Source organism: Pollachius pollachius (assembly GCF_949987615.1).
Source record: "Pollachius pollachius genome assembly, chromosome: 16".
NCBI lineage: Eukaryota > Metazoa > Chordata > Actinopteri > Gadiformes > Gadidae > Pollachius > Pollachius pollachius.
In genome coordinates this window covers 5,558,896-5,585,012 of record NC_136949.1, presented here as the reverse complement: position 1 = coordinate 5,585,012, position 26,117 = coordinate 5,558,896, and the positions used below count along the sequence as shown (strand labels likewise).

At 47.7% G+C, this 26,117-nt stretch overlaps 1 protein-coding gene across 1 annotated transcript in view; it reads right to left on the bottom strand.

The window, feature by feature from the left end:
* Positions 1 to 23,241, bottom strand: part of pak5 (p21 protein (Cdc42/Rac)-activated kinase 5) — a gene marked incomplete at its 5' end in the record, with an annotated part of 32,175 nt that extends 8,934 nt beyond the window's left edge. Inside the window, 3 exons of the mRNA XM_079754231.1 lie at positions 5,132 to 6,184; positions 21,317 to 21,361; positions 23,038 to 23,241. Coding sequence (XP_079610357.1) covers positions 5,132 to 6,184; positions 21,317 to 21,361; positions 23,038 to 23,241 — 1,302 coding nt within the window. The remainder of the gene's footprint in view (positions 1 to 5,131; positions 6,185 to 21,316; positions 21,362 to 23,037) is intronic.
* Between the last annotated feature and the right edge of the window lie 2,876 nt (positions 23,242 to 26,117).

Below are 26,117 nucleotides of genomic sequence, written 5' to 3'. Positions count from 1 at the left end.
TCAATGTATTGATTCAAACCACTGTATTAAACAGCTGCGCAGAACGAGGACCTCATTATCCAGGGAAGGAGAGAGCGTAACTCCATTATGTCCTGCATCACCATGACAGGCCTGAAATTCGTACTTCCTTAGAGTTGTTTTATTAGAAATGGAAAGCAAAAACACATGCACCAAAACGCCATAAATGTTTGGCCTGCTAAGCCCTTTGAGACTGTAATGCTGGTAAAGGGCTATATAAATACAATTGAATTTAATTGAATTTAGTTGAAAAGTAATATCACAATTAGGGGCATGGAAACAGAGCAGATCTGGAATAGTGCAGGATAGTGCTGGAGAAAGGTGCTATGCTATGAAGCTAGTAGGCTAACGTGGGTGCTATGTGAAAAAACAACAGAGGAGGAGGCTTTTCTCCCCGAGGAGATGTAGTGAGGGATTTAAATTACCGCTGCCACGCCCCCTCAACCCTCCTTCAACCAGCAAAACAGGACAGGGATTGTTTTTTTTGCTTTTTATAAACACCCACTGAAGACAGCCGGGATAATAGAAAAATCCCTAACACTCTTCCTCACAACTGTTGCACGCGCACACACACACACACACACACACACACACACACACAACCATACACACACACACACACACACACTGGGCAGCAGGAGGAGGACGCAAGCAGATATCTATGCAGCTGCTGACACACACACACACACAGACACACACACACACACACACACACACACACACGCATGCACACACACACTCACACACGCACACACACAGGATGAGGCGTGCTGATGTGTCGGGACGATGTATAATTACGTGGTGTCCCCTCCGCTAATCAATCACTGTGCGGCATGGGAGGGGGTGGGGTGGGGGGGGCTTCAGGGATGGCCCCAGTCTGGGGGGGGGGGGGGGGGGGGGGGGGGGGGGGGGGGGGGGGGGGGGGCCCTCTTCTTTTGTTGGCCGGCACTGCTGGCTGGCTGTCAGCCGAGGGCCCCCCAGATCCATGTTGGTTAAACGTGCATTAATCTGAGTTTGGCAGGGTAATCAACAACCTAACTCAAGTGTGAAATTGAATTGCGCGCTGGAACATCGCCGGGTCTGTTTTTATGCTAAGGCTGCAGAAAGGGAAAAGTGCCGCAACATCAATTTACCAGCGAGAGCTACAACACAGAGCCCCCACGCCCGCCCCGGCTGAGGGTGTGTATCCCAGTGTGTGTGTGTGTGTGTGTGTGTGTGTGTGTGTATGTGTGTGTACTTGTGCCTGCTTCAATGCAAGTATGTGGGTCTGATAGTGTGTGTGTGTATGTGTGTGTACTTCTGCCTGCTTTAATGCAAGTGTGTGTGTTTGTGTGTACTTGTGAATGCTTCAATGCAAGTGTGTCTGTCTGGTAGTGTGTGTTTGTGTGTGTGTGTGTGTCTGATAGTGTGTGTGTTTTACACAGAAAAGAGCATGAGTATGCATGAGTGTGTGTTTCTGTGTGTGTGTGTGTGCGGGTGTGTGTGTGTGTGTGTATGAGGTCAGCACTCCATACTGTCTACCATTACATCCCTGTCGTCTGGGAAATGAAGTACATTTACTTAGGTGGGCTGAATGAAAAATGGGGAAAAAAGCTGAATGAGAGAGCGAGGGCGACAGAGAGATGGAGAGAGAGAGAGAGAGAGAGAGAGAGAGAGAGAGAGAGAGAGAGAGAGAGAGAGAGAGAGAGAAAGAAAGAGAGAGAGAGAGAGAGAGAGAGAGAGAGAGGGGATTGGGGGTTGGGTTGGTTACAGGGTCCATAAGCTATAAAGAATAGTGATTGCTAAGCTGGCCGGGAACGTAAGGCAATCTTTGTTTTTTGCTCACTACACACTCAAATCTCCTCCACCCATCAGACTCGTTCATTTTCTGGGAATAAAGTAGCATTCCTTCTTCACTTTATCAGCTCTTCAAAGGGCACACCAAGAATGAAGCGAGTGAACTACTTAGTATAAGTAGCTCGATAGCAGAAGCCACAGTATAAAGGACAGAGCAGGATGCAGGGTATGCTTGTTTTAGTAGTGCTCTGAGTATCCATGTGTTACACAGGGTTGCATGTTGAAGCCATGCTTACCGCACACACATCCTCTTCACACAGAGACACACGTGGTACAGAGGGATCGGACTTTTGAATCTCTTTAAAAGTCTCAGCACTGATACTGCTCTTGGATTCTCCATGAATGATTATTGGACTGTGTCTGTTTGAGTTTGTGATGTTAATATGTTCTTATGTCTTGTGTGACTGTGTGTGTGTGTGTGTGTGTGTGTGTGTTTGTCTGTGTGAGTGTGTGCGTGTGTGTGTGTGTGCGTGTGTGTGTGTGTGTGTGTATGTTTGTCTGTGTGTGTATGCGTGCGTGTGTGTGTTTGTGGGTGCGTGTGTGTGGGCGTGTGGGCAGGAGAATGTGCGTGTGTGTGTGTGTGTCCATTTGCTTGATCGTGCGTGCATGTGCGTGCATGCCAGCGTATGTGTGTGTGTGAGTGTGTGTTTGTGATCATTTCTCTTGAGTGGCTATTTACTGAAGCATACAGGTTAAATGGTTTTTCATCAGGACCCCCTGGGATCTACATCAGCGAAAGCCCGCACTACTCTCGGTTACCAGAGCCACTGTGTGTGAAGGGGGCCTGCTGGAAGCTGTGATTGCACACACATACACATACACACACACAGACACACACACACACACACACACACACACACACACACTCCATACTAGTACAAAGCTAGTAGCAACGTATCAAATGGTGAAAACCTTTATTGCCGACTCTTTCAGTATCACGAGCGGACTGCATCGTTCCTTTATTACTACTCAATCTCTCCGTTCCTCGTCCTTTCTCTCGCCCTCTCTCTCTCTCCCCTCTCTCTCTCTCTCTCCCCCTCCCCCCCCTCTCTCTCTCCCTCTCTACCTCTCTCTCCCTCTCTTCCTGTCTCCCTCCACCTCTCTCTCTCCTACTCTATGTAATATAATTCCCTGAGGCGATGTGTTTTCAGTGCATTTCACACTCACACAGCGATAATGGCGATGACTATTGCCGCCGCTGGGTTCATGGTAACATTGCAGAGCAACTAATGATACTTTTATTTTTAACTGTTTAGAACTCAAATGACACTGCTGCTTTCTTATTAGAAGGAATGAGGCCGGAGGAAGTATTATAAATAACTGGGTTAGATAAATGTATTCAATTTTTCTTCCGCAAAATAATATATTTATATCTAGCATGTTAGCCACTTTGTACTTTTAATGTACATTAAACAATTTCAAAGAATAAAGATTGCATTTTTTTTGTATTTAGTATTTAATGTCCAATAATGTTTCGTTTTACATTTATTTCTTTATCACATTACCTCCTGCTTGATCCATATCGTTCAAAGAAAAGTGCATCGCAGAATGCTTGAAGAACAATGAAACAGTACTTATATAACTTATATTTCTAACTTATAACTTATATTTCTATCTTCATCCTTTAAAAGAGCATTTGAGCCTCTGAATCCTGAACATGGTCCTAGTGCCCACCTGTTCACGGCCTCCCGCCCTAGCCAGGTCTGGCTCTGTCCTTACAGACCGCTACGTTAGCTGCGGTGTCACTCAGCCTATTGTACCAACTCTCAAGGGCTTCCCACCATCACTAATAACAGTGGTTGTTGTTGTTAAAGACCTGGGAGTGACCTTTCCCCCCGCGATAATGAGAGTTCATTAAGAGTCTTATTTTAAGGACGAGATGAGGGCGAGCTCTCTCCCAGGACATTTGGAGACGTCTCGTACCATCCCCGTGGAATGTATAATTTAGAGAGGCGGGCAGGCAGGGGTGGATTGTTCTACAAATTTCTACCCGCAGTTTTCTAATCAAGAATGACTTGTCTTGTCTGTCTGTCCGCTGTCTGTCTGTGTTGTGTGGTGAGTCTGGTGAAACAAAGAGACAGCACAGCACTCTTTACTCTCCCACTTTCAAATGGGACACGTCCCTCTCATCGAGCCATCGTCTCTATATATCATCCTCACTCTCTCACTCTCGCTCTCACCCCACTCTAACCACCAATCTCGCTTTCCTGTTCTTTTATGGATTCTTTTTCCTTTATTTCCTCTCCCATAGTTCTCCTCTCTTTGTGTAATTTCTCCCTTACTGTGGTTCTGTCTATGCCCCCAATTACTCACTCTCTCCCTCTCCCACATTTCCTCCCCATCTCTCATGCTTTCCTCCCCTCTCTCTCGCTCTCCTTCCCTCTCTCTCGCTCTCCCTCCCTTTCTCACTCCATCCCGCACCTGGTAGTGAAAGTTGGAGCTGTTGACAGTTGGTAGTGTCTTCCTGAGAAAGGGCAGTTCTCTGTGTGTGCGTGTGAGTGTGTCTGTTTGTGTGTGTGGGTGTGTGTTTGTGTGCGTGTGTGCATGTGCCTGGGTTTGTGGGGGGCTAATGGCTGCTACTGTCCATCTCGCTGAAAGACTGATACTGTTCTTGGGGGCAAGATAAAGAGAGCTAGATATGGATTGAGAGAGAGGCTAAGGGAGAGGAATTCAGATGAATCTTTGTTCATTAAAGGGGAATTGATCGGAGTTGGACACGCATATGTGTGGTACGTTTCAGTTGTTCTTGAGAGATTCTGTGTTGTATGCCATCGTTTAATGTCCGGACACAAATCGAGTTTCTTAATACATTTTGACAGGTTGTGGTTTCAAGTAAAACTGAACATTGCGTACAGAAGTGTTTTGGACTAACATCAATTAAATGCCTAATGTGGAGTCCGAAAATTCTGAATTGAACAGCCGAAGAGAGAGAGAGAGAGAGAGAGAGAGAGAGAGAGAGAGAGAGAGAGAGAGAGAGAGAGAGAGAGAGAGAGAGAGAGAGAGAGAGAGAGAGAGAGGGAGAGAGAGAGAGGGAGAGAGAGAGACGGAACGAGTTTCCTGGTCGCCATGGAAGCTGAACCTGTATGAGGAGGTCCACCAATCCACGCCCTGAACAAGACGGCGGAACCGTTCCTCACTTCGGATTAAAATGACACAAAACACCGTGGCAAACACATCTCATCCCAAGCAAAAATCCAATAAACCGCAAAAAGACAACAACAACTGTGTGTGTGAGTGCGTGCACGCAACCAGATCACCCCCCCCCCCCCATGCCTACCTTGGTTAAGGTCTGGGCGTTCCCGAGGCTCTCCGAGAGGCGGGGGTAGGTGTAGGAGCTGTAGGGGTGCGCCTGCGGGGGGCCCTTGAAGGCCCCCGCCGGCCCGTACAGCACGCTGGGCTCCTGGAGCCCGGAGCCCGAGCGGGACCGCTGGCGGATGGCCGGCGTGGGGCTGGTCTGCGCCACGTAGGAGCTCTTGGGCCGCTTGTCGTAGTCCACGCCCCCGCCGCCGCCCACGCCCACGCCCACGCCCACGCCGCCGTAGCTCCACTCGCTGTCCGGGTAGTTGATCTGCTCGCTGTGCAGCGAGGCGCGGGACGGCGTGCCCACCGACGTGTCCCGGTAGTCCTGGCTGGACGACCCCCCCACCGAGGCGCGGTAGTAGCCGCTGGAGCCCACGCCGCTGCCCGCCGTGGACGCCCCCTCGTCCGCCACCGAGCGGCCCTTGCTCTCCAGGTAGGCGTGGTAGTCGGGGGGCAGCTTGGCGTAGTCGCCCCCCCGCTGGGGCATGGCGTCGGGGTAGAAGGAGCTGCGGATCACCGGGTGCCCCTGCAGCTGCTGCTGCTGCTGCTGCTGCTGCTGGTGGAGGAGGTGCTGCTGGTGCTGCTGGTGCTGCTGCTGGTGGTGGTGGTGGTGGTGTTGCGGGTGCTGGGAGGCGTGCATGTGGCCGTTCTGCTTGGGCAGGCGGTAGTGCCGGCCAGGGGGCCAGTCCCCGTCCATGGAGAAGCCCAGCTTGCCCGGCTCCAGCGTGAACTCCCGGCTGGAGGTGTCGATGTCGCAGGAGTAGCGCGAGTAGTAGTGGCTGAAGCCGTTCTCCTCGGGGGCGTTGAGGCGCCCGCCGCCGCCGCCGCCGCCGGGTTTGGTCCCAGCGGGGCCCCCACCACCACCACCACCACCACCACCACCGGCGCCCCCGCCGCTGCCGGCCTGGTGGGGGCCCGTGGGGCTCTCCTTGCGCAGGGAGTTGGAGCGCGTCACCGAGATGTTGTCAAAGTCCTCCAGCAGGCCGTTGATGGAGGCGTCCTTGGGGGGCCGGTTGCCGCGGACGATGGTCTGCAGCGGGGAGGCAGAGGGGGAGAGGGTGAGCAGGTCGGAGTGGGAGGGAGCAAGGAAGAAGAGGAGAAAGGAGAAGAAGGTGGAGAAGAGGAAGAGGAGGAGGAAAAATAAGGTGTAGAAGAAGAATGTGTAGAAGAAGAGAGAAGAAGAAGAGAGAAGAACAGCGTTCCTAAAGGAGCGCCATCCCCATGTGATTAAACCCGATACTTGCCGTTCCCGTCCACCCTCATCTCTACCACGTCTGGCTCCCCGCCAAACGGAAAGAGGAACTGAAATCCCTCCACGTTTTGTTTTCAGATTCCCAAATTAATTTGCAGACAAAACACCCCCGATGTCGAAGGCGTGGATTTTCGCTTCATGGGCATTAGGGGCCAATATGATAGTGCCAAGTATGAAGTCATTCATCACCCACTATGAAAAAGGAAAATCAATGAACGCCAGTGTCTGTCTTTAGTTGTTATTTGTTTCGGGGCAGTCATGATTCCACAGAATCGCTCGGAGGTGGCAGGTCGTGACGTCGCGGCCGTACAACAGGCACGGAAATGGGACTTCTGAGATGTTACGGAGCTAATTCCTGCCCTATTTCCCTCTGCTCAGATTAGCGTTAGCTTTTCTTAGTTTGTCAGTGGGCAGATCACGATACATTAATGATCGTGACAGTTGGAGTGGAGCTCGTTGCGCAAGGGGGGAAAAAACGCAGCTGCCCGAGAGAGAGAGAGAGAGAGCGAGAGCGAGAGCGAGAGTGAGAACGAGAGAGAGAGAGAGAGAGAGAGAAATGCAGCCCATCCACCCCCTCCAACCCTGTGCTAAGCTCTTCGCACAGCGAGTCGTGAGTCATTGAGAGCTACGCTACTACGGTGCTAACACAGTGTGTGTGTGTGTATGCGTGTTAGATTGATAATTGAGTGTGTGTGTGTGTGAAGATTTTGCATGCAATGAGATTGATGTGTGTGCAACTTTGTGTCTATATACTTTTGTGTGTGTGTGTGTGTGTGTGTGTGCGCGTCTGAGAGTGTGTGTGTACACATGGACATGCAGAGAACCCACACAGACACTATTTAGGGAGAAGCATGTCATCGTGGCCGACTCAAATCCCCAAATCACACAGCAACGTGTTCTATGTGATTGGACCGGGAGGGTCATTACTGCGTCATGTTGTAGCAGACCTCTGACGGGTCATCATCACCCGGTACGGCAGCTGAAACAACCACGGGAATGTGACGGGACCCTGGAAAGCAAATGTCATTGAAATCGCTGAGCTCGGCAGAAAACGCCGCAGACAAAGACCACCTTCTGGAGCGAAACTCCTCGGGTTGCAATATTTTCAAAGTGGCGCCACAACGCATCTTGTTGAGGCGCTTGTGACACATCTCGCCCGGGACCTGACGACGTCCACTCAGCGGTATTTCCCCACACACACACACACGGTACACATGGACCGACGCTCTCCTGGGCTGTCATACATGTCAAATGTGTGTGTCCACTGTGTGGTCACGCTAAAGTGACACGCTTCTGACACGCCAGCTTTGACTGAGGGCCTTTCACGGAGCTGTCCGTCACATGTTCCCACCCCGTGGGACACTCCAGTTGTTTTTTTGCGTGTGTGTTGGGTTCTGCGTGGGATGAGATGTACTTAAGATATCGTTTTGTGTCATTTTAATCCTAAGTGACCAAACGGGTTGTAGCATCTTGTTAAGGGTGTGGATTGGGGGACACAGCTTTGGACATTGGGGTTTGAACCCAGGCCCTTTCAGCTGGGACTCAAACAGCCTAACCACGAGGCTATCCTGCACCTGATACAGGTTCAGCTTCCGAGGCTTAGAGGAAACTCTCTCTCTCTCTCTGACTCTCTCTCCGACTCTCTCTCTCTCTTACTCTCTCGAATGGGAAAAATAAATGTACATTCTCTGAGCATGTGAAGAAAAAAAATGCATGTACAGTGGGGCAAAAAAGTATTTAGTCAGCCACCAATTGTGCAAGTTCTCCCACTTAAAAAGATGAGAGAGGCCTGTAATTTTCATCATAGGTAAACCTCAGCTATGAGAGACAAAATGAAAAAAAAAATCCAGAAAATCACATTGTCTGATTTTTTAAGAATTTATTTGCAAATTATGGTGGAAAATAAGTATTTGGTCACCTATAAACCAGCAAGATTTCTGGCTGTCACAGACCTGTAACTTCTTCTTTAAGAGGCTCCTCTGTCCTCCACTCGTTGCCTGTATTAATGGCACCTGTTTGAACTCATTATCAGTATAAAAGACACCTGTCCACAACCTCAAACAGTCACACTCCAAAATCCACTATGGCCAAGACCAAAGAGCTGTCAAAGGACACCAGAAACACAATTGTAGACCTGCACCAGGAGTTGCATCCAAAGAACACCATACCTACAGTGAAGCATGGAGGTGGAAACATCATGCTTTGGGGCTGTTTTTCTGCCAAGGGACCAGGACATCTGATCCGTGTGACGGAAAGAATGAATGGGGCCAAGTATCGTGAGATTTTGAGTGAAAACCTCCTTCCATCAGCAAGGGCACTGAAGATGAAACGTGGCTGGGTCTTTCAGCATGACAATAACCCCAAACACACCGCCCGGGCAACGAAGGAGTGGCTTCGTAAGAAGCATTTCAAGGTCCTGGAGTGGCCTAGCCAGTCTCCAGATCTCAACCCCATAGAAAATCTTTGGAGGGAGTTGAAATTCCGTGTTGCCCAGCGAAGGCCCAAAAACATCACTGCTCTAGAGGAGATCTGCATGGAGGAATGGGCCAAAATACCAGCAGCAGTGTGTGAAAACCTTGTAAAGACTTACAGAAAACGTTTGACCTCTGTCATTGCCAACAAAGGGCATGTAACAAAGTATTGAGATGACCTTTTGTTATTGACCAAATACTTATTTTCCACCATAATTTGCAAATAAATTCTTTAAAAATCAGACAATGTGATTTTCTAGATTTTTTTTTTTTCATTTTGTCTCTCATAGCTGAGGTATACCTATGATGAAAATTACAGGCCTCTCTCATCTTTTTAAGTGGGAGAACTTGCACAATTGGTGGCTGACTAAATACTTTTTTGCCCCACTGTATGTGTGTGTGTGTGTAAATGTAAACACACACACACACACACACACACACACACACACACACACACACACACACACACACACACACACACACACACACACACACACACACACACACACACACTCTCTCTCTCTCTCTCTCTCTCTCTATCCTCTGTATTCTAGGCTGGGGGGTGCTGTGACCTGGAACCTAGGCTGGGATGGTGAAGCCGCTCCATTTGGGGGTCAGTGTCTGGCAGGGGGGGGGGGGGGGGCACCGAGGGCGGGGGTGGGAGGGGCCAGAGCAAGACGAATGGGGACTTAAACAGGTCACTGGCTGGCCATCTATCACTGTCTGCTGACGCCGCTGCAGACAGAGAGATAAGCTTCCCCTGAACTCTACTAATAAAGTGTTTCCAATGACTACCACGAGGAACACCGCGTTGTTTTTATTAGTAGCCACGTTAGCAGTACAACTTCCTGTGGTACTGGTGTGATGTTTCTACTGGTTAATCTTGACCCATGGTGGGTGAGTGTCGTGGGCGATTGTATGTAAATAGACACACCATAACTTCCTCAATATGCTTTTTAACTTTTTCAATGATCATTTTTGTGTTAATATCGCTATAGTGCCCCCATGAGGCAGAGTCGATCAAATAAGTGGCAACAGCTTCCAAGGCCAGCGTAACACTTGGTAACTACATTTGCGTACATTTCCTCTGAGATGCTGAAATGCCAAATCGAGTCAGGTGAAGGCAAATGGTTGCAATGTTGTGTAGAGCATAAGAAGACAGATCATATGAGACCCAAGACCAGATAAACAAGTGCCGCAAATGTAGCCTTTTGTCGGTAATCGAGATTTATTCACATAGGGGGGAATCTTTTGGAATCCATCAATAGTCGTCAATCAATTTCGATAAATGTGCAAAGTTACAAAAAGCGATCCATGGGAACATGCTTACCTGGAGAGAAAGTGGTGGAATATTAATCACACTAACATAACAATAGTTGCCTGCATCTACACTGTTTGAAACCTTGATAATAAAACAATAGCCTTCGTCGATACTACCATACTCTCCTCTCTATGGCTTTGCTGGCTCTAAACCCAGTGAAAGTTAACGAGCAGGTCACATGACTACAGCCTCCTCTGAAGCATGCTTCACTCTGATTGGCTGAAAGCCAGCGGTACGGCAGGGTCAATTTCATTAATACAACATCAGCTCTGTTGGCTGGTGATCAACGGGCGCACACCTTGACAAGTACAGTAGACCGAGAGAGAGAGAGAGAGAGAGAGAGAGAGAGAGAGAGAGAGAGAGAGAGTCACCGTGGCCATGAGAGAGAGCGAGGGGAGGAGGAGAGAAAGAGAGGGAGAGGGAGAGTGAGGGGAGGGGGTCGAGGGGGGGAGAGAGTCACTATTGCCATGAGAGAGAGCGAGGGGAGGGGGAGAGACAGCTAATAAAAGTGGAGATGTGAGGAGAGAGAGCAGAGCGGACGTGGGAATGTGTGTGTGTGTGTGTGTGTGTGTGTGTGTGTGTGTGTGCCTGCGTGTGTGGGTGTGTGTGTGTGTGTATGTGGCTGGGGGGGGAGACAAGGTTAATTGTGTGCCAAATCACTGTCAAGTGGTCGGCATCACGCCCCAAAATCTTGCCATTAATTTGAATTAGGGGGGGATGGGGGGGGGGGGGGATGTGTGGAGTGTGTGGGGGGGAGTGTGGATGCTGGCCCCTCCCCCTTCTCAGCCACGGGAGCTTAGCGAGCAGGGCCGTGTTGCGCGGTCGCCGTGACAGCAGCCATATTTCACCGGCGCGCCGCGTTAGCCTGTCCTTTAGCGATAAGCTGTAATAGATCTACTCTCTCTCTCGCTCTCTCTCTCTCTCCCTCTCTCTCTCCCTCTCTCTCTCTGACACTCTCTCTCTCTCTCTCTCTATCTCTCTCTCTGACACCCTCTCTCTTACTCTCTCTCTCTCTCTCTCACCAAGGCCTGCTCAAGGTAAGCAGAGAGGAGCAGAGATGGAGAGGGAGAGGCCAAGAGTGGAGAGAGGAGATGGGTTGGGGGTAGGGGGGAAATAGAGAGAGGAGAGGACGGGGGAGAGAGAGACTGGCCTGGGAGAGATGGGAGAAGAGGAGAGAGAGGAGGAGCTGGATGGAGAAAGGGGGAGACAGGGCGAGGAGAGATGGGAGGAGAGGAGAGAGAGGAGGAGGGGATAGAGAAAGAGCGAGAGAAAAGGAGAGGAGAAAAGAGGAGATAGATAGAGAGAAAGACAGAGAGAGGAGAGGAGAGGGAAGGAGGGAATAAGGGAGATGAGAGGAGAGGGGAGGAACAAGGAGGGGAAGAGGAGGGAGAACAGGGAGGGAGAAGGGAGGCGATGAGAAGAGAGGAGATGACAAGGGAGGAGAGACTAGAGAAGGAGTGGAGGAAAACAGAGGAGAGGAGAGGAGAGAGAGGAGACGAGAGAGGAGCATCATGTTAGGGGGAGAGGCAGGCAGTGGGCCGGTGACAACGTAGTGTACAGCACAGCCAGCAGGGAGGAAGGGAGAGAGAGAATGGCAAACAAGAGAAAACCACAAGAAAGAAGACTGAATGAAACAAAATGGAGAAAAGAGACAGGAAGAAAGAACGAGAGAAAAAAAAAGGAAAAGGGAAGACAGAAAGGCAAAGAAAAAAAGGAAAAAGAAGGAAAGACAAAGACCAACAAAAGTACGAAAAATGAAAAAGCACAAGAGCGAAAGAAAGAACAAGAGAAGGAATGAACAAACGAACGCAGATGAGAGGAAGAGCGACATCGCGTTGAGGGACGGGGCTGTTTGGGAGATAAGGGGGAGGGAAAGGGGGGGATTAACCTTGCTGGTAATGAAGGGAGGTGGGATGGGAGGACAGAGGGAGGAAGGGACAGGACGAAGGAGTGATGGGGAGCGAGCGTGCCCTTGTGGCGGTGACTCCTGCCTCCAGGAGTCCCGGTCCAGGGGCCGTGCCTCAGCGGGGCGGGGGGGGGGGGGGGAGACGTCCCAGGGCGGGAGGGTGAGAATCATGAAGGAGACCTCTGTTACCACGGCGAAGAGGTTTAATACCAGGTTTCTCTCCGATTTTAAGGGTAACCGGCGTCCTTGTGCATTTATTTATAAACTGGGAATTTCCCTCAAATTAAATTCTAAAATTGGGAGTTTCTTGGATCGGTTTTGGCTGTTTATTCTTTGACATGCATCTGGTAAGTTTCCATGGAAATGTGGTTGAGGTATTATGCACTGCTACTTCTATATGCAGTGTTATTTATTCATAACCTTAAGGAATGAACAAATATCAAATTGACCCTCAATTTAATAAAATACAATTTCCATTACCGTGTTATCATGGTGATTTCGTTTTATCCACTGTTTGTGAAGGTGTTCATTCATTATTGATGTAAGGGTTCAGGGAATGAACAGATCAGATTAAAGCCGAGCTCCTGTGTGATCTGCAGCGAGGTTTGACTCTTGCTGATAAATAAAACACTGTGTGGAAAACAGAGCAGTGTGCAAATGTCAGCTGTTACACACCTGATGTCAACCCAAGATGCCAGAAACACACACAAGCACGCACACACGAACCCGCGGACACACACACACACACACACAGACACACACACAGTATGACAAAGGCAGATGTGCAGCTCCATCTCCCCATGTGTGTCGTTAGCCACACATGGCTGCATATAACCTACTACACCCCCACTCTCCGTGGAACACACACACACACACACTCACACTCACACACACACGCACACACACACACTCACACACTCAAAAGAGCTATATTTCACAACACACCCCTTCCCAACTGACCCCTGGCGAGGAGGTCGCTGGGAGGAGGAGATAGAATGCCCGCAGGTAGAAGGGAGATGGCCGCGACATGTTTTAGGTGCGTTGATTCGCCACCACACAGTCTCCCATGGGACTCTCTCTTCATCCCATTTGCGTGGCAAAAATAACAGTTTTCTTTTTTTTAGCAAAGCAGCAGTTTAATGCATGTCCCGCCTTCTCTGTCTCTCTCTCTCTCTCTCTCTCTCTCTCTCTCTCTATATATATATATATTGTTTTTCACTCCAACCTGAATCCTCCCTCTCATCACTCTCTTTCCCTTCGTCCTCGTCTCTTTCTTACTTTCTATGTTCAAATGTTTGTTCCTGTTGTTCCAAGCAGTCTCTTCCCTTTGCTTTAAATGCAGGAGAAAATTGATTGATTAATTGATTGGAGTTACTATAAGAGGTGTATTTTTCCTTTCATAACATGACTGGGGATCAATTGTTTTTTTAATAAATGAATCAAATAGTTACAGTCTTAACTTTGGTACACACAGAGGGCATTGTATTCTGAAGCAATGGATATTCTTGTCCTCTTGCACTCTCTATTGGACGGGAGACGTAAAAGCAAAAATCAAAATATTAATTTGGAAAAAGATGCAGACAGGAAACCATAAAGGATAAACCTGAGTTTCAACTGAATGAATTAATAAATTAATGTTTTTTTTATATTTGCTCAGAAATATATTCTGTCATGGTATTGTGACTGTAATCGTTTAATCAAAATATGTCAGAGATGACAATGTAAAATAACATAGAATATTTTGAATATTTCAAACGAAAAACAAAAAATAAATTAAGAAGAAATCAAACAATAAAAGATTGAACATTGATTTCATCCCTTTTCTTTCAAAACCCACAACCAAGTTCTCAGTTTATGCACAGTTTATACACATGAGCTACACCGCCCTCAGGTGGTGATATCAAGTAATGCATGCCCGAGGCGACGTTGAACGGTCAATTAAAATATCGCGAGACTAAAATACATAAATACAGACAAATAGAAGTAAACAGTGATCCTTCGTTCTGGGAGGAAGATACCCTCAAGCACCCGACTCAGGCTCCAAACCATTAATAAGTAGCCTGCCCCTAATCCCGTTCTCTCCAGCCATTTAAACAGGACCACTGCAAATCACAGAGGTTTAGCCCACCTACCACATTACTAGCGGCGGTACTGTTTCACGAAACCCTTCCGCTAAGCCTCTGACACGGCATTAGCGCGGACGACACACCAGGGATTCGGACCAACATGAGCAGGATTATTGGAGACAGGGATTTCAGAGGGGGTTTATTTTTTTATGATGAATAGGCTGTGAGCTGCCCTGTTTCTTCAGGGCATCCAGCTGCCTGTTAGTTACAGAGGCCAGTGCGCACCACCACCACCTCCTCCTCCTCAACCACCATGATGATGTCGAGGAGGTGGAGGACTCTAGGGGAGGAGAGGCGGTGCTCCGACAGGATTCAACACATGGGAAATAATGTAATGGGTTAGGAGAGACTGCTATGCATAATAACCTGCACTTTGCAGAGTATTCTGTTGAGCACAATGCCCTGCAGAGAAAGTGCCTGTGTGTGCGTGTGTGTGTGTGAATTAAGAACAGTAAGTGTATGTGTTTTAAATTCCGTACTTTAAGTGTGTGTCAGCTTTTGTGTGTGGCTGTGTGTGTCTGTCTGTATGTGTTTAATTCAAAACTGTGTGTGTGTGTTTTAAATTCCGTACTTTAAGTGTGTGTGGCTTCCATCCTCAGCCCCTCACCTCCACCCCTAGCTTCCATCTGCCAGCTTTACAGCTTATATCCTCAGACGCTGCATGTGAAACCAATGGGACCTGGTCGACTAGCACCACCCACCTCATCCACCCTCCGCAAGTCACTCATGAAGACGTCCTGTTTCAGAGGCGGGGCTTAACTTCAGATAGACCAATAAGCACAGCCGAGCTGACTTCCCATTATGGGATCTGTTAAGTATGTATATCAGGATATTGAGGCTCTATTTAATAACGATTCATTTTTGAGAAGACCAACTGACACCGTACAAACTTCTATACATCCGAGTATTTCCAAAATAGTGGCAGAGAAGAGGCCTAATCAAACAGAGGAGTGGGAAGGGGAGACAGACCAGTGAAAGATGAGGAGAGGATCAATATAGATCTTTCTCTCTGTCACACACACACACATGCACACGCGCACACACACACACACCCACACACACACACACACACACACAATCCCTCACTACCCGGTGGAGACAGAGAGCAGCCCTCTTCAGATTAATTACAGACCCTGGAGCTGTCGATCAAAGTCCTGTCACTGTGTGATTGGGCGAGGCATGGGGTGTGAGTCTGCTTTATGTTCGCTTTTCTTTACTTCTTTTTTCTCAGTCTTTTCTTTTTAATTTGTGTCCCAATTCCTTACTTTTTCAATTAAAATAGTATTTTCTCACCATTTGTCTCATGGATCAACACGTGCAGGCTTGCATTCTTATGACAGGGTGACACCCAGACACCACCACACACCTTAATGGGGTGATATTATGCCTCCAGGTGTAAGTGCGATTAGCAATTAGAAGCTGTTTGAAAATCAGCCTTTTCCTTTTGTTTTAGTGACATCACAAGTGTCACTAGAGTGTGCAACTAGACGTGTGATGGATAGACGAGCAACCTTCGCTATAGTCCACTGGGTCGGAGTTGTAGACTGATCTACCCAGCATACATCTAGGTGAACACTCCCACTTTTGATGTCACTAAGGCACAGGGAAAGGCAGATTTTCAAACGGCTTGTTATGGCTAATCACACTCACTCAGCAGAACACACTCACACACTGTGACACCAAGTCACACTCAACCAACTCAACAAAGTCAACCTATTGCCACTATCAAAGGAAAAATCAAAAACCCGTTTCTCAGTCTTTCATTGTTTTAGTTTTGGCCCACACCCCATAGGTTCAGGAGAGAATTATACTGGGAGTTGTAGTTCTTCATTTGTCCACATGGTGATACTGCAGGGCAGCAAGCAAACGTGTGTTCTCAGCCACACCAACATCTCGTCTCTCCTCTCCCGAGACATACAGACAGAGAACATCTTTAGAGAATGAAGTCACATTTTCTGCGAAGGAAAAGTTATATCCTTATTTTAGTGATAATACTTCTTAGATTGTATTTCCCTTCAGCATGGCGCATATACATCCGCAATACTGAGACTGTGCCAACCGCCTGACGAAGATAAAAATCAATATCAAAATGGACTTCTGTTTCTAGATAACTAGATAAAATTCTTAACTCCAAGTAAATCCTTCTTAGAAGTCACATTTATTTACATCTTACAGCTCATTCCACAGATCAACACATGCAGCTACTGAATGCAAAATTCACCAACCATGCGCACCCCTCCCCCACAGCCCAAACGTACACTAGACCGACCGCATCGCTCTGAGACACTGTAGCGCTGATTGGCCAAACCCACACACAGGATGTATACTGTATCATGCATATTGTAACTGACAGCTAAATACCCTCCTCGGTCTAGAACCAGAGACAAGGAGGAAACAGGGATCAGGCGATCATTGCTGTGACCGTCTGTCTATCTGTCTGTATATCGGTCTATATATCTATTGCCAGTATCTGTCCACTGTCTGCGTGTCTGTGCCTGCTTCGAGTGTGCATGCATGTACAGACTGCTTATAAATAATGTGAATAAATATGAGGTTTTAACTTTTTTTTGTGCCTTTCTACTATTTCTGCGTACACACAAATAAATAATTTTAATGATAATAATGATAACATATGACTGCATAATGCAGAACACACAGAGATAAAAAGGAAAATAACATCAAATTTCCTATCCGTGTGGAAAATGTGCACAGCGCAAACATCGCACTTTGATTGGGCAGCGCCATGATTCAGCTCATTTAGTCATTCAATGAATTAATTCAGATGTTGTTTGTCACATTTAGCAATCAGGAATACATTATATAATTAATACCCAAAGGGGGTAGAAAAAACCTTTTACATGAAGACGTCAGGCCATTACATGCTCGCTGTACTCAGCACAACATAGTTAATATTAATGCTGCTATTCTTAGCCAGAGTGGATCGACAGATGGCTTTGATTGGTTCATTTGCAGGAGTGCGATGAAGGGTTTAGAACAATAGGACGTCATAGACTCGTTGTTCTTAAAAGGATTCCAAAACAGATGGATAAAACGCTGTTTTACAAGTTTACCACACATATTTCAGAGGAACACACAACGCGACGCAATCTTTTTCCTTTGACAGTTTGCTGACTATTTAAAAGATTTCACGGTGGCACCTAACCAAAACAAATGTATTATTAGGCCTATCAACTGACAGCCTTGCTAAACCTCCAGATTTGCCTCCCAGCCACGGCCATGAAATGCAGTAGGCCTTTGAACTATGACGCCATGTGCCGCTAATGCAACACGTCCTTGTTATATTATAAGACAATGTTTAGCATTACCGCCCCTGAATAAGTGGTGGTATAATAAGTGACCTCAGCTGGTTCCCCACTATTTAGGGTTAGGGTTAGGGTAGGGTTAGGGTAGGGTTAGGGTTAGGGTTAGGGTAGGGTTAGGGTTAGACCTCAGCTGGTTCCCCAGCTGAGGTCATGCCTCAAAGCACGTACAGAATAACCCCACAGAAGATACAAACATCTAAAGAAATAAGACTTTGCTTCCCAGCCTCAACCTCTCAAAAGAAACACGAGTCAGACTATAGCCATGACACGCCATTGGAACTGCTACAAAAATAGCATTAGCTCCTAAAAACTAGCCCTGGCACCGAGGACACTTGATCTCACTGAAAGTGTGTCAGCATAAGATAAACCGGCAACATGTTACAAGATAAACCCTCTGCTTGAGAGCAACACGGACTGTAACGGGCGGCGTGCTTCTAAGTAGGTTTTTTGGTCGGCCGTGACCGGACAAGACCTCTGCAGACGTGGTTTAGTCACTGAGCGTCCCATTAGTTAAGACCAGGGGGGTCTCCATGGAGAAGTGGAAATCAGATCAAAGTGACTCACAGCCATCTTGCTTTTCTGACTGATCACACACATTGTCCACGACGATCTACAGAGAATCTGGCACTGACTGACCGCCGAAAAATAAGTTTGGCGAGGTACGGCTTGTCCGTTTTCCCCGCAATCATGTCATTTTGTCGGCTAGATGTATTTCAAAGTATGCTGCCTGTTGAACTATGATGTTGGCGTTAACGTGAAGCGCGGTAAACTTGCATCACCTCCTCATTCGGAGGCCCCGACAACCAATCAGAGTGGAGCTGCGATCACCGCACCTGGTTCTGCTGGTGTTCAGGGACCTCTGTCGCCTGGTCCTTCCCAGTCCGGCCCTGCTCCTTCCTCTCTGACCCGGGGGCCCCGTCGGGCCCCGGCTCCGACCCGGGCCCCCACTGCCTGGTCCCAGGGCCCCTGAGTCTCTCCCCCCTCCAGCTCACCACCGCTGCTGACCGCACCCCCACCATGTCCCGACGCATGGACCAGCTGCTGCTATTGCAGCACCACCCAACCAGGGCTCAATGTTAACCTCCCACACACACGCGCATAGACAGACAGACGGACACACACAGCTCCCACCCCAGTGGTCAGGTTTCATGGCATGGGGGTGGGCGCTGGGGGGGGGGGGGGAGTGAGGTCGGGAGTGTGTGTGTGTGCGTGTGCGTGTGCGTGTGTGTGTGTGTGTGTGCGTGCGTTGGGGGAGAAGGGGTTGGTTGGGGGGGTGATGATATCGTGTTAAGACTCTGCGCTCACTGACCCCCCCCCCCCCCTTCACCCCCCCTGACATTTACAGAAGTGCTCCACCAGTTATCACCTCTTGTAGATTATGCCATGTACGCACTCACACACACAAGCGCACATTCTTGATCAAACACACATACACACACACACACACTAAAGCCCCCACAAACACGCACGAACACACAAACAGCCACTCTCTTTGAAATGCACACACAAACACGCACACACACACAGTCCACTTTTTGACTTAAATATACAGCATCTAAACTCCTCCTTTAGTAATGTGGAATTCCTTCCATGGTTGTTGTTGCAATAATAACTGTATTATATCCATATCAGTAAGATTTATCTCCCGCCAGCCGCATTCCAATGGGATCAATCCCCCTTTCATTGGATTCATCTGGGCGATTCTGTGGACCACTCACATCTAGTTGACAGATAAGTAGGGTTGTCATTGGCAGTGATTACTCTACCATGAGGAGATCAATGTACTCTTAATGAGGACATCTCTACTAAACAAATCAATTTGATCGAAATATTGAATGCGTAAATCATTTTCTGTCCATAAACACACACACACACACACATACACACACACACACACACACGACCAACAAGCATGATATAAAATTGCATTTTTTTTTGTTACACCAGTAGTTACAAATGTACCAAAAATATGAGGTTGCAGAGCACACACTAAAAAATAAAAGCGCAGAAACAATTCAACATTCAAAGCGACCGTGAACGCACACCTGCTCATTAAGTAGCAGATAGGTGGTTAGCCATCTCGCTCAAGGATTGGGGATACACTTTCCCCTGGAAGTCCAATACTATCGCCCCAAATACACTATTATGTACGGCTGATTCAAACTATTGCAGCAGCTAGCCGGACCATATCATGCTATTTCAACTGAGGCACTGCATCGTTTGTGTTGGATTCATTTGAGTGGATTGAGATGTTTGGTGAGTGAGGGAGAGGAGAGTAGAGGAGAGGAGAGGAGAGGAGAGGAGAGGAGAGGAGAGTAGAGGAGAGGAGAGGAGAGGAGAGGAGAGGACAAGACAAGAGAAGAGGAGAGGTTGGGAATGGGAGGAGTAGAGAGGAGAGAAGAGTAGAGGAGAGGAGAGGAGATGGGACAGGAGAGGAGAGGAGAGGAAAAGGGATAAGTGGAGAGGAGAGGAGAAGAGGACTGGAAGGAGAGAAGAGGAGAGGAGTAGAGAGGAGAGGAGAGAAGAGCTGAGAAGAGGAGTAGAGAGGAGAGGAGAAAAAAAGAAAGAAAAAGATGCAGGAAGAGGATAGGAAGAAGAGATGCCATGTGAAGAGAGAGAAGAAGAGAGAAGACAAGAGAAGAGAAGAGAGGAGGAGTGGAGGCTGCCTATTGCAGGGACAGTACGGGAGAGGAGAGTACGGTAGGAATGAGGTCTCTGGAGGGGAGAGGCTTAGCTGCACTCAGCCGGTCGGGTCAGATCACAGGTTCGTTGGCGAGAAGGGATTCGAACACATACAGGGCCGCACATGACCTCTTTACTGAGACTAGGTCACGCAGGATCAGATGTCACGGCAGCATGCGCTTCGTCATCATCGTCAGCATCATCATCATCATCATCAGCATCATCATCATCAGCATCATCATCATCATCAGGGTTCACCATCATCAACATGTTTTTGCACAATCCTTATCTTCATCACCGCCATCGTCAGGGTCCGGAGCCGACGACACAACCTCATCGCTCGTGGATAAAAATGAGGTGAACACTCAGCAATCAGTGAACAGTTACTGAAGGAGGGTCATGCAAATGAAAAAAAGAGAAAGAAGAAAAAGAAAAGAAAAAGTATGGGTGTGGGAGGGGGGGGGCGAGTGGGCGTCTCAGAACATGTTTTCTGATGTCAGGTGTGAGGTCATTCTCCATGTACCCCCCCCCCCCCCCACTGTTCACTGACACCCCCTCCTGAACCCATCACAGCAGGCAGTAGAGGAGATGAAGTCACAGGAGAGAGAGAGAGAGAGAGAGAGAGAGAGAGAGAGAGAGAGAGAGAGAGAGAGACAGACAGAGAGAGAGAAAGAGAAAGAGCGAAAGATAGAGAGAGAGAGAGACAGAGAGATAGGCTGAGAGAGAGCGAGAGAGAGAGCGAGAGCGAAATAGAGACAGAGGGAAAAACAAAGAGAGAGAGAGATAGGCCGAGAGAGAGAGAGAGAAAGATGGGCGAGAGAGAGAGACTGAGAGAGAGCAAAAGAAAGAAAGACGAGAGAGACAGACAGAGAGAGATAGGCCGAGAGAGAGAGCGAGAGAGAGAGACCGAGAGCGAGTCTGAGACAGAGAGAGAAAGAGAGAGAGAGCAAGAGAGAAAGGCAGAGATAGAGCGAGAGCGAGAGAGTTATAGAGAAAGTTGTGAAAGAATAGGTAAATAGGAGAAACTGTAAATAAAAAAGGGGGGTATAAAAGTAAATCAGAAGGGAAATAGAAGTCATACTTTTAGCAACGGCGTTTCGGAGGACCGGACTTTCTTGGGAGATATCTGTGAAGAGAGCAAGAGAATTATTTTCTTGTTTGTCCCTCTTCAGAGATATCTCCAGTGGCATATTGCTGTTCTAGCCGTTCGCAGGGGATGTTTGTGTCGTGGTCTTCCCTTAGCGCGCTAATACCGTACTAGCATGTGGGAGCTTTAGCAGGTAGCATTAATCCTATTGTATGAGATGCTAACTGTTTTTAACTGCTTTTAAAAAACGCAACACCTAGCTTTTATTTGCGTCGACTGTAAAATGTCAGCCACGCCATCGCGGTGGCGTCAAAGTGTGACAGTCTGTCTTGTTAAACAACACCCGGGATCAGATTGGCCCCAGGGAAGCTGAGGTACCCCGGGTAACAGGGAGTGGAGCGGCAAACCCAAGAGCCATGAAGGAGACATGGGACCGGGCTCCGACCTGGCACTGGTGTTCAACGCGTCGGTCTTGACCAATGTGTTGATGACGAGGAGCATAGCCTTGACATCCCGCCGCTATAAGGCGCTAAGGTGCTAATTGGGTGTTAGCCTAATACGGTGCTAATGTGTATTCTAATTTAGTTCTGACAGTACAGTGAGTGGCAGGTGTTCTGTAGGTATGCTGGTGGTGGGATACAGGTATTGTTTATTTAAGCTCACCTGTGAGCATACCTGGCTAATGGTTCAGTGTTTTGTTGGTTAATGTGTTTTTATCGACCACGGCCCTGGTTCGTTTTTTTGGGGGTTTACGTTTAAGCAATGGGACTATGAACAACAACACATCAAAGGAGACACTCGGAAGAGACAAGAGGGAACACACACACAGTTACAGTCACATTGGAGGGAACACAGGGTATCGCCACGCCAACACATACAACAATGAGCAGTGTTGGATGCTGGGAGTTGTAGTCCGAAATCAATCATCAGAGCAAAGCCAACTGGCTGTTTTTTTAACCACGTTCTGTTTCATGGACGCATAGCTGTGAAATTAGGTTAGCCTAGCATAGCATAGCCGTGGAACGATACCCATATTCCCTCAGGACATGAGACAAGACAGTTTTAAACATGTGGATGGACCATGACAAAGCGAGCTCAAAGACTAGCTAGGTGGAGAGCAGACAGTAAGTGAGATTGAGAAAGAGGAGGAGAGATGATGGAGATAGAGAGAAACAGATTGCGGCAGAGACTATATCATGCAGGGGCGAGAGATGGAGAGGAATGAAAGAACGAGCATCAGGGGATAAATTACTGTGCGAGAGAGAGAGAGAGAGAGAGAGAGGAGGAAATGTGAGGAGCGGAGACGAAAGAGAGACGAGGACAGAGAGGACTGACAAATGGTGGCAAAGAGACAAATGAAAGAGAGAGAGAGAGAGAGAGAGAGAAGGATAAAAAAGAGAGCTGGAGCGAGAGAGACGAACAGAAGCGGAGACATTGCAAGTGAGAGAGAGAGAAAGAGAGAGAGAGAGGGATAAAAAAAGAAAGAAAGAGAAAAAAAAAAAAGAAAAACACCACAGATGTCACAACAAAAGACGCAGGAAATGCAAACCCAGGAGACAGGAAGGGAGACAGACAGAGACACAGGAAGGAAGTGGTGGAACGGCGGCGGCGCTAATAACGGCGGCGGGCTGCTGGCTTGGCCTCTAGTGCGGGAGCACCTGGTTCATCCACACACACACACACACACACAAACACGCACACACACACACCCTTACCTTCATGGGCGCCAGCTGGATGGGGGTGATGTAGGAGGGGTCCACCATGGGCTTGGGTCGGTTGGCCGTGTCGGCGAGCAGGCTCTGCCATTGCTGGGGCAGGCCGGTGAACTTCTGCTCGCGCGCGTCGAAGCCCGTGTGCACGCGGTGCTCGAAGTTGGACGGCGCCGAGATCTCCAGCCGCTTCTTCTTCTTCCCAAACATGCTGGAAATCCCGGACAGATCTGAACGCAGCGCAGGGAGACACAACAGAAACAGGGGTTGGGTTTGGTCGCTGGACGACATTGTGAAACAGGGCAGAGGTCGTACAGAGGTCGACCTTGTTAAAGCGTGGGATAAAAAATATGTTGCATTAGTCTTTGAAACAATGTGTTATTATGAACTATATATATGCTATTAAAGCGTGATGTTATGCCACCAGGTGTGAGGGATGATTAGCCTTTACTAGCCGTTTGAAATTCTGCCCTTTCCTGTGTTTTTGTGACATCACAAGTGGGCGTGTCCACCTAGCTGTATGCTGGATAGATCAGTCTAACAGCCTACCCAGTGGAGTTTAGCAAATGTTTCTCATCTATCCAGTGTACATTTAGAGGGACAACCCCAATTGTGATATTAAAACACAGGAAAAGGCTTGTAATGGCTAAACACACTCTGATTAGCAAGTCATACCTGTTGGCATAATATCACCCCTTTAAGAATTGTTATGGTACACCATGCAGCGTAGTGTACGATAAACTGTTCTTTAAACTTATTTAGGCAAAAGCAAGGTAGGTTTATTCATATAGAAACCCTTCAAACACAACGGACGGTCATATTGCTATACACAACGGCAGGAATCACATACAACGAAAACAGTACTATCATCAAAATGTTAAATTGTTCCCAAATGGATTCAGCACATGATGGCACACACATGCACATGCACAACACAACGCACTTTCTGAAATGAATCAGCAAAGAGTGGTTGTTGCAGCACCCGTGACATTCACCATCCCAACAGATAGATAAAACATCAAAACCGCTCAATTCCCTGATAATCTGTGGCATTCTGCCATAATGGAAACATCCCCGTAGGCATGGTGGATCAACGTCGCTGTTACCACGCAGGCTCAATATCATCACAAATTTGAAAAAACAACAGCTTTCCTCCTGATAAACCACGACAAATGCTTACAATTAATAACGATGATTGTGAATGTCCCGTGAGACACTTCTAACCCCAGACAAATCTAACTTTACCTCCTCTGCGATGAAAGCTGGGAGCCATCAAGTCTTTAGTGGGCCGTCTGGGCGTGCTACTGTGTTCGCCACATTATTATTATTACCCGACTGTGTGTATAGTGCACTCCTTATGTATTATACATGTTATCCATACTCTTTGTTGTGGCACTGCCTCAATTATGCATGACTTTGAGGAAGAGAAATGTTAAGAGAGCGAATGGGCTGTAAGTCTGTCATGGTCACGTTCCCCGCTTCTGCTGCTTGTAAAGTCTGATGTCTGATGACCTTGAGGACACCAAGAGTGTGTGTGTACACACGATGTGTGTGTGTGTGTGTGTGTGTGTGTGTGTGTGTGTGTGTGTGTGTGTGTGTGTGTGTGTGTGTGTGTGTGTGTGTGGGGACAGGGACAGGAAGCAGTGAACACAGGCAGGCGAACGTTTACAGGTGTCTCACTACATAATACACACACATAATACACACACATACATGACGTGAACATGTGCACACACCTGCGCACAGACACACACACACACACATACAGACACGCATCTACACACAATCAGACCTTCACACAAACATTAACACCCACACACTCACACTCACACAATTCATATACATGTAGCCACTTAATCCATATCATTTTTCTGTGTGTTAATCTTCAGCATCATACGTTTGGCTGCTCCTCTGAGACTCGGTCGCAATCAAAGGATTCCGCGGAAAATCGCTGCATGAGGCTTCCAAGTTCCTTTGGAAGAGAAAGATTCATTTCCAGGAAATTGATTGTTTGAATCAATCTTAATCTCCGAACTGGCTCTCATCTCATCCCAGGATGAAGTGATCTGCGACTCAGAGACAGAGACTGAGACGAATCCCTCTGTTTGTCTACGCTGAGTAGGAGTGTTACGATCAAATGTTGGGAGACATCCAGAGAACCTAAACCTGCACTTTGTCACTTTTCTACTGACTAAAAAAAGATCTGAATTAGAACATTTCTCAAGAATAAAATCGGCTGCTTCGCGAGTCAATCCGTCCAGAGAGTATTTTAAAGGTTTGAATTCTGGTCCACTTCGGAGATTTCACTAATAAGCACGAAGGGGGGTGCGGGGGGCATCTTGCTCAAGGTAAGACCGCAGACGTCAGGGTTCAAACCCACAACCCTCATTTCGGCTTGGGGGGGTCAAAAAACCTCACCGTCTGACCCTCATCTCTCCCTCCCCAAGGAACCGATCTGGCAGCAACCACCGGACACAGGACAAAGTCCACCAAAAAAAATAGAAAAAAAGGCTGAGAGATTGATGCCACCGTCTCCGGGCACGGAACCAGTGAGTTGCCATGGCGGCGGCACTGGCGGATTTGGCGTAAAAGGAGCCTATTGTGTGTGGTTCTTCTGAGGCCCATTGTCCCAGTAGGAAAACACAGAAACAAAGCCATCCTTCCACACCATCTTTGTTTTTCTCTATTTCTTCTTCTTCTATTTGCTCCTTATTATGTCATAGATCGAAGAAAAAAAACGAAACGTCATCACAAATACGTTTTGCATATATGCTGTGTCTTCTTGACCCAATGGTATTCATAACACAGAGATTCATTTACATTTACATATAGGGCACTTATATGTAAATGTATATATACATTTATATAGCAGACGCTTTTTTCAAAACTTATCAGAAGAAAGAGAAACAATATATCGCGGTACATTAAAGATAGTCATAGAACCAAGTGCCAAAGCACTACCAATCACTAGGTTAACCCATTCCCCGTATACAACAAAGATAGCTACGCTAAAATGCTACACAATGCTAAGTACTATTTTTAAGTGCCAGGATGTACCACAAACAATAAGTACGGAAGAGGGGTGT